This window comes from Metarhizium acridum (assembly GCF_019434415.1).
Source record: "Metarhizium acridum strain ARSEF 324 chromosome Unknown scaffold_1, whole genome shotgun sequence".
Taxonomy (NCBI): domain Eukaryota; kingdom Fungi; phylum Ascomycota; class Sordariomycetes; order Hypocreales; family Clavicipitaceae; genus Metarhizium; species Metarhizium acridum.
In genome coordinates this window covers 4,268,519-4,276,590 of record NW_027094015.1, presented here as the reverse complement: position 1 = coordinate 4,276,590, position 8,072 = coordinate 4,268,519, and the positions used below count along the sequence as shown (strand labels likewise).

General features: G+C 49.4%; 2 protein-coding genes across 2 annotated transcripts; one reads left to right on the top strand and one right to left on the bottom strand.

Annotated features, from left to right (window-relative positions):
• Window positions 1–258: 258 nt before the first annotated feature.
• J3458_001319 (uncharacterized protein) lies at window positions 259–4,720 on the bottom strand. Its single transcript, XM_007812096.2, has 2 exons — window positions 4,254–4,720; window positions 259–3,907 (listed from the first exon to the last, which is right to left on the bottom strand). The coding sequence occupies exon 2, from the start codon at window positions 3,853–3,855 to the stop codon at window positions 976–978; it is 2,880 nt and encodes a 959-aa protein (XP_007810287.2). The 5' UTR covers window positions 3,856–3,907; window positions 4,254–4,720; the 3' UTR covers window positions 259–975.
• J3458_001318 (uncharacterized protein) lies at window positions 3,934–4,248 on the top strand (the record flags this gene model as incomplete). Its single annotated transcript, XM_066116656.1, has 1 exon — window positions 3,934–4,248. The coding sequence occupies one exon, from the start codon at window positions 3,934–3,936 to the stop codon at window positions 4,246–4,248; it is 315 nt and encodes a 104-aa protein (XP_065978542.1).
• Window positions 4,721–8,072: the final 3,352 nt, after the last annotated feature.

Here is an 8,072-nt window from a genome sequence, read left to right as displayed (position 1 = left end):
TTATTATTAAATTATAAAAAAAAATAAGAAAAAGAGCTAGATTAAGGGTATCTAGTAACGCTTATATTTTAACTGTACCTAAGGCCCTAAGGGAACCGTAACTAGCCACGTAAGATAATTTATATATAAATTATATAAGCTTAAAATTGAAGCTTAAGTTTATAATAATATTATCTTTACATTATTTTAAGATAACTAAGCTATTAATTAAAAGTTTCACGATATTATATCTGGGATCACAACTTTACAAGTATATGTGTATGTATTACTATTGGGCTCATAAACTCTCACTAATTTGTGCAGTCAAAATTAATTATCAATATACGCTAAACCAACTCCAGAAACAAACATATCGCTGTAGCCTACTACTAGTCAATGCAGCTTTCTAAGCTATGCTTCCAGAAAATCCATATGCGCCCGTCGCTAGCCCCTTTTTAAATACAACGATGCTGAATACGAACATGCTCTTTAAAATAGCGACAACGGCCCAGTGGTAACACGCGTGTAAATACAGTCCGCTGTTAGACAGAGTCATGGGGTATGGTATACTAATAACGGGCCGGACAACCTGTGTATTGGCCGGCTAGTGCCTGTGTGATAGGACTGATAAAATGTCACACGGTTGGACCACAACAAAGGAGGTTGGGCCAACAACGGTCACACAACCAACAAAGGAGATAGCACGAGGCCCGAAGTCGGACCTAAGCGAGGCCTGCCTCAGGCCTCAAGTGCTCACCGACTTCTTGTATATATAGAGACCTGTGGTCCCTCGAGGCCTCATGGGAAACCAGGGAGCTTTGATATCTCCAAATCCATTATTGAGATTGAGATTGAGATTGAAGCCTTTGTTCCAAGCCCACTCACCCTGCCCTCGTCACATAAAACATGCGTGTTTCGGTATCAACAACAGATTATAAGCTTCAAATATTGTGCCAGAGCTTAAGAGTGTTTTTGCCATATTCTCCGAGAAGCTCTCTAGAAGCTGAATAAACCACTCCGTCTCTTGCCTAGTGGATACACAATGAGAGCACTCATAAACAAGCCAACACTAATGCCAATGGCTACTTGAATAACGCTGAATAAGACATTGAATGCAGTCCCGTCCAGGTTTCCGATTGTCTTAGCACTCGTGTCCACTGTAGATGTGCTGTTGCCCGTGAGTTGATTTGCAGAGGTGATACCAGCTAGCAGCGACCCGCCGGCAGCGAGTCCAGAGGGAACCTGTACGAAGATAGCGGGAAGCATGGCGGCGGCTGCAAGGCTGTAGCCAACCTTGCGCGGCTGGCGCCATTGCTTCTTTTGAGAAGCAGCGCTAGATTCAGGATCGGACATTGAAGGCAGTGACCATGCATCAGGATCTCGAGAGCGGTGTTTCGAGAATCTTGGTTTAACTCGGTACTGCCACCACTCCACGACATCCAACCAAGCGTTTTCCATGTGTCTGCCCAACCTTGAGTACAGGTTTGCCAAGATACCGACTGTCAGGGCGCCCAGCATGTTTGAGATCTGGCTATTTCCTTCAAAGTACTTGCTGCAGTAACTGTTGACGCAAAAGCCTGCCAGAGCCATTATTGTCATGACTGGTGTTTGCCTCCATTTGGCTTGGTTGATGATACAAAGGCATAATGTGAACCCCGGGACGAACAAGAAGTACCAGTTCCTATCAAGAGGATCCTTGCAATGAGTTTCGCTAGTAGCGTTGCTATCCATCATCCCATACAACGAGGCTCCGATTGTGATTCCATAACCCAGAAACAGAGTGTAAATCATGGCGTACACCATCCGAACGCTTCCGGCAACAATATTATGACTCTGGAGTTCCAAAGAACTGCACAGTACCATGTAACCTGGTAAAATCAAAGCAATGCTACTTTGTGCTAAGGTGCTGAAGCAAAACAGCTGACCGTTGTTGATCGATCCGAAGCCTCGAGCGAGGAAAGACGTAATCACTGAGGCGGAAACCTCAAAAACATGGGCATATAGCTCGTTACTCGGGGCGAATACAAGCTGGAGCAGGCCCACAATGCATCCCAAAATGAAGGCGACAGGGAGGTCGATGAATCGACCTTCAAAGGCAAACGGCGCCACGCAGGCAGATGCAATCCCATACATGGGGACTCTGAGCCATGTGTGAAACTTGGGCTTCCTTTCCATGACCTTGTCCAAACGATCTGTTGCTTCTTCGACACCAAGCTTGTCATGAACGACGTCTTTGTAAATATTGTGAACGTCACGCAACTTTCCCAGGTCGATGCCCTGTGGCACCCGAACAACCTTGACTTCGGCCGTATGTGTTGTACTATCGTCGAAGCTGATAATCATGCAGGACGGAATGTAGAGAAACTGCCCTTCGATTTCGAGAACGCGCGATGACATGGTCATGTACTCTTCGAGTCGGTGCGTCGGCGCACCGTACAGCATGAGGGCCCGGCATAGCTTGAGGAGATATCGGTGTCGTGCTATTATGCCGGCAATATGAACTGTTATTCGAATCTGTTCCTTCTTGGGTTTGGGGGACTTGTCCGCCTTTTCCTTCTTAAATGTTTCTGACCAATGGTCGGAGATCTCGCTGGAACCCGGGGCAGCAAACATCGAGGAAGACTTTACAAGTTCAGTAAGGGAAGTCGTGGAATGACGGGCCCGATGATTGGTGAACAAACCACTAGCAAATCTTTGTCGAGATCTTCCAGTTCTAGAAGAAGGTCTCGATCCTCCAGCTTCAGAAGGAGGTCTCGAAGTCGGAGGTGAGGGGCGAGGCGACATGACAGGAGTTAAAGATGAGAGAGGCGTGAGTTGCCCGCTAGTATTGTTGCTCGGGGCTCTTCTATCATCTTGATAAAGCTTCAATAGTGAAGACAGAATACCGCCTCTGTACTTTGAAGGACGGGGGACATAGTCGTTGCCATAAGTTTGGCGGGACACAGGTGTATTTGTGCCAGATGAACCGGGCTCTTCATGGAACAGACTTCTCTTCCCGGCCTTCTGTGTGTGAGACCTGACCAGAGACTCCGCGGTGTCATGGTCTTGAAGAAAGCGTTGTCGGCGGCTGTAGGGGGTGCGATACCTTAAACGCTCCTTGTCGAGGTCATCATCAGATGTCACAGTAGCATCATCGGTTAAGGAGCTCCCACGGTCATCTGAGTCGCGGATGAACGGCTGGAATGAACCTTCAACATCCGAGTTTCGCCTTGAACCAGAAGCAGAATAGCTACCCACTGACACTGCCAAACGATCTGCTCGTTGGCGTGCGTCATTCATGGAGCGAAGCTGACGCTCGGTGACGCGACTCTCCGCTTGGTCCGCCCTCTCGCGTTCCTCCGGAACATCATAACTTGTATTACGTCTCAGAGCGGGTCTTGGAGCTCGAGGGGTGGCTACAGACAAGAAGCTCTGCTCCTGCCTCCGCCTCTCTTCTTCAGTTAAGACCAAGTTAAGGGCCATTCTCAATTCCACGGCGTCGGGTGCCCCAGGGGGTGTAGAGAACAACCCAGGTGAACCTGGCTCTGATCTGAGGTCTCTAACCTCGAGTGTAGGGATGGGTGTGCCACTTCCATTGCCGCTTGTATTCCCGCTGTTGCTGGTAGACGTAGCCACAGTTGAATGTAGTAGAGTCGAGTCTGCGGCTGTAACAGCATTCGTACTGCCGGGAGCTACAGTTGTGTTGGTGCTTGTGGTGCCTCCACCGTCAGCCGGAGAATCATTTGATGTCCCCGCTGCCTCTGATTTCCCATAGTCCTGACTGCTTGAATGCCAGACGACTCGCTTCTTGGTCTTCCGGTTCGGCGTATTAGCAGTGTTCGTGTTCGTGTTGGAGTTGTCATTGGAGTTGTCGATACTGGTGGGGTCAGGCGCCATGGTTAGGAACGAAGAATCCTGGGTGTGGTTCGCCCTGAGACAGGTCTCAGAGCTAGTTTAACCGAGATATCATGAGAAATGGAGAGCTTTTGGTTGACGGAGCATGAGAGAAGAGGAGAAGAGAAAAGAGGAAATCTGGCCATGAAATATGTACTCTGGAGGGAGTCCTATCAATGGCATTCAAGGAAGCTAGGTACAAGGGGGAAGGCCATGACACCGGGGCCCAGGGACGCGCAAACCCGAAGCCCCAAGCCAGAAAAGCAAAATCCAAATATGTTCCCTAGATCGGTTGCAACTGAGGCGCGGCAACGCAACATTGGGAGAGGAAAAGAGGGTCGCTGTGGTCCCAGGGAAAGGATTAAAAATGGCGATGGCGAAGACCTAGTTACCTGACTAACAAGCAAGATACATCGGAAGACTCAAGTGTGTGGGTCACTGATACACCTCATGTTGGGATGCTGCGACGAGACTGGGCAAAGCATCGACCGATTTGTGCGTTGACGTTTTGCACCGTCGGAGAAGTCAGATAAAGACATCGTATTTTGTGGACACTTTTTTTTCGGGAGGGGGAGGTGGGAGGTAAGGAGGCCAGACATCCCGACCGCACTTGCTCTTTCAATTATTAGCGTTTCTCGCCCCGTTCCTTCCTTCTTTTCATGGTGGAGAAGGGTGTTGCGAGAAGGATAGATAACTGGAGCCTCGAGACAAGGAAGGAACTCGAGGGATTCACATGATTAGCTTGCCCAACGGCCCAACCTGCCTTGTCCATTTCTACGCCGAGTCGGAGGATGGCCCGGACGTCAGAAGCAGATCTGTGACGGTATGCATACGCCGCAGGGCCTGCCCGTGATGAAACTGGCGGTTCCTAGCCGGCACAATAACATGGCGTACAAAGAAAGATCATCCCGGCAACCTCTGAGGCCAACAATCCTCACCAAGAGGCGAAGAGACGTCAACGTTTGACGATCAGAGTTTTAGAGCATGACTTCCATCAGGTTGGTGGCGGTCGGCTGCAGGTCCACTGTGGGTCCCGTTTTGCACGGTATCGATCCCGGCCTCCGATTGACACGCAGCGCCCTGAGGCGCTTGACCTTGGCGAATGACCCACTCATACATCACGGCAGCGCGGCTTGGCGGCTTGCACGGCTCCTCCGGCACATGCATGCGACACTGCAGAACCAGAGCTGACAAAGAAGCAGATCGCTCAAGATCGTCATGGGCCAGAGGCCCAAGTTTGTCCGTGCAAGCAGCTGCGTAACCAAAGCGCTTGGTGCTCAAGTGCGTACTTGGGGTTGGCAACGGCGCACAGGGGGGCTAGGCTTAGCTGTTCATGCAAAACGCAAGGCGAAGACGACGACTTTGGGACAGCACGAATCGATGCGAGTATTGCATAGCTCTGGTGGGGGGCTGCCATGACACACGACCATTCATTCCGCCTTTGAGTCTTGAAGGTTTCTGATAAGTCCTGGGGGTGGTGGGCGTAGTTGGAAGATGAGTCGTGCCAGACGAGCACCGTCATGGCGTGCGCTGATTTTGTTTTCTTCCTCTCTTCTTTTTGCGTCAACCAAATAATGGTCATGGCGTCGAGGAAACAAACGACTGTGCTTGTTAATTGCTTCGCGTTGATGTGACCGTCTTCAGGCATCGATCGTAGGCCCGAGTTCTTGCAGGAATGTCGTCCGTGGCAAGCACCTCAGTCAGGCTAGACGACAGGGACCTGTGCGAGGAAACCAGGTTGCCAGGCTTGTCGTCGATATATTGGATACATAGAATCATGGCAAGGGAGCTGTGTTTGTTAGTTGCACCAGAGTCCTATTCGAGACTTCGACACAAGCCGACAAGCAAGCCAATGTCGGATTGAGGATGACAGTATATTGGGATTGTGGCCAAGTACGAATGAAAAGACGCACTGGCAAAGGAACTAGACATGCGCCCATGTCGTGCATTCATCAACGTGCTACAGGAGATGCTTCGAGGCTACTACATTAGGCGTGCCATCACAATACTGTGCGTCGATCGCCTTGCCTCGCATGTCTGTCCGTCATCTTCAGCCATCAATTTTCCAGCCCATCCTGTCGTGAGCCATGTTCTCCATGGACTAATTGAAACTCGAATTTTCAACAGTTTGGGTTAGAGCTTGTATGCGACCGTTGGCGGCAGCAATTCGTGGCTTGAGGGGCAAACTTGAACGTTGAGGCTCCATAGAACACTCCCGGTTGCTTGAGCAAGCAAAGCCGCAATTCGATATCGGAACACTCTCAACTTCAAGTGGCCTGGGAATAAACCATTCATTCGGTTTTCTCATCTCATCTACCGAATAACAGCGCCAGCCTGGCACTGGCCCCCCTGCGAAGTCTCCGCCTGGCCCAGGACATCATTGATGCCGCTATTCCATAAAAGGTATCCCGATCACCTCGACTGCCCTAGAAATCTTGGGACTCTGATACCCCAGTCCGAGCATCCACGTCGCGGCCTAAAGATTGGGCAGTGCCAAGAGAATGGTCATAATCCCATGTTCTGGAATACTTCATATCCCAAATGCGGGAACTCGGCAAACAGATATGTATACATATAAATACCAACCCTTGCTTTTCGCTTCTGTGTGCCGAGAAACTGCTCCTTGTCGCAGATTTCAAGCCCCGGTCTTTGCTTCAACGTCTCACAGGATCATGGATCCCGAAAAGGTACTTGTTGCCAAAAATGGCGCGATCTTGCATGGCGCAAACTTTGGCGACACAAATCAGAAGATGAAAAAAGGGAGAGTTTCCATGGGCCTTTGCAAATACGTCCATATATAATTATAGTGGGAGGGGGTTTATTTTCAACGGGCATCTCGGACATTCTATGCTGGTCCGGACAGCTTATTCACGTAATACTGCTTGAAACGGGTCGAGAATGCATCACAGACTGTCGAATTACACAGGTCGTAGGAATTGGAAAGCTATCTAGTAGTCTAGGTATTTCTATTCTAATAGTTTTAAGGTTCGCGATCATCCTAATGGTCCTGATGTTTCTGGTTCTTGATCGATGGCTTAAGAAATTTTGATCATGGTAAATGTGTTGAAGGGTATCATGTAAGGCCTAAAAGGAAAGTATTGGAAGGAAGGTACAAAAGGAATATTACAACCCAGCCGGGACAGGATTACACGTTATAAGGACGACCCATGAAAGGTCAAACCCAACAATGAACAATATTCAGAAGGGAGCCGACTGAGCACAACCCATATTTCTAGTAATAAGATCTTGAATGTTTTGGCCAGTCCTACACGGCTACGCCTGACACCCAACCGTCAGCTGCATAATAGCTGAACCCATCAATCCTGTCCATCCGGGACGTAACAAGGAAGGTATTCCGGAAAGAAGCTCTAATAGGTTTTGGGCTGTTGTGGAAAGGTCCGGCCACTTGTTGGTATTACTATGGACAGGATGTTGAACATACCCCTCCCGCTACAGTACGAACTACTCTGTACGAAGAATCAGCACTTGGCACCGAGGCCATGCAAACAACCCTGAGCCAATGAGGGAATAGATTGCGCGAATTCACATGACTCGGGAGTTGAGGCATCAAGTGCTTCCCGAGCTCCAGCAGAAACATAATCCACATATCGACATCGATGCTCATTCCTGCCACGCGCCTCAATATTACCTAAAGATAGACGGTCAGACACGCAAATAAACCTTGCATAACGGCCGACACCCTGGTGACTTTTAGCTATGGGCAGTAGCTTTACTCTACCCACGAGCAATTGCTTGGCAGCCTCTCGAAGCCTCTAACAGACTACCGAATGTCCCGACCTTGAGCTCAAGAGAACTCCCAAATGATGAAGCTTCAGGTGGTTATCCCCAGGGTCGCGGGTCTACCAGCAAGCCATGTCCCATCTGGGTAAATCGGGTATGTTTCTGCATCTTCTGCCATACGTTAATGCTTTCATCAAGCGTGATGCATTGCTCTCCTGATGAACTGACGATCAACGTCGCTGCTTTTTGCAAGTAGTTGACCGCTGACCAATAGATTGATGATCCGGTATTGAGACCAGTCAGTTCGATAGCTAGATCAGATGACAGCGCCGACTTGCTTGCTTACTGGTAGTCACTTCCTGTTGCTGAGCTGCCTAAGCACTCTGCACTTCAAACAATGACTCCATGCTGCCCCGATTTCCGAGCAGCTTGGCGGACCGAATGGTTAGGTTCGCCATGGTTTAGCCAAGATGTGGCCA

Excerpts from the sequence above, each read along its gene's own strand:
- J3458_001319 (XM_007812096.2), bottom strand. The coding sequence starts at position 3,855 with ATGGCGCCTGACCCCACCAGTATCGACAACTCCAATGACAACTCCAAC.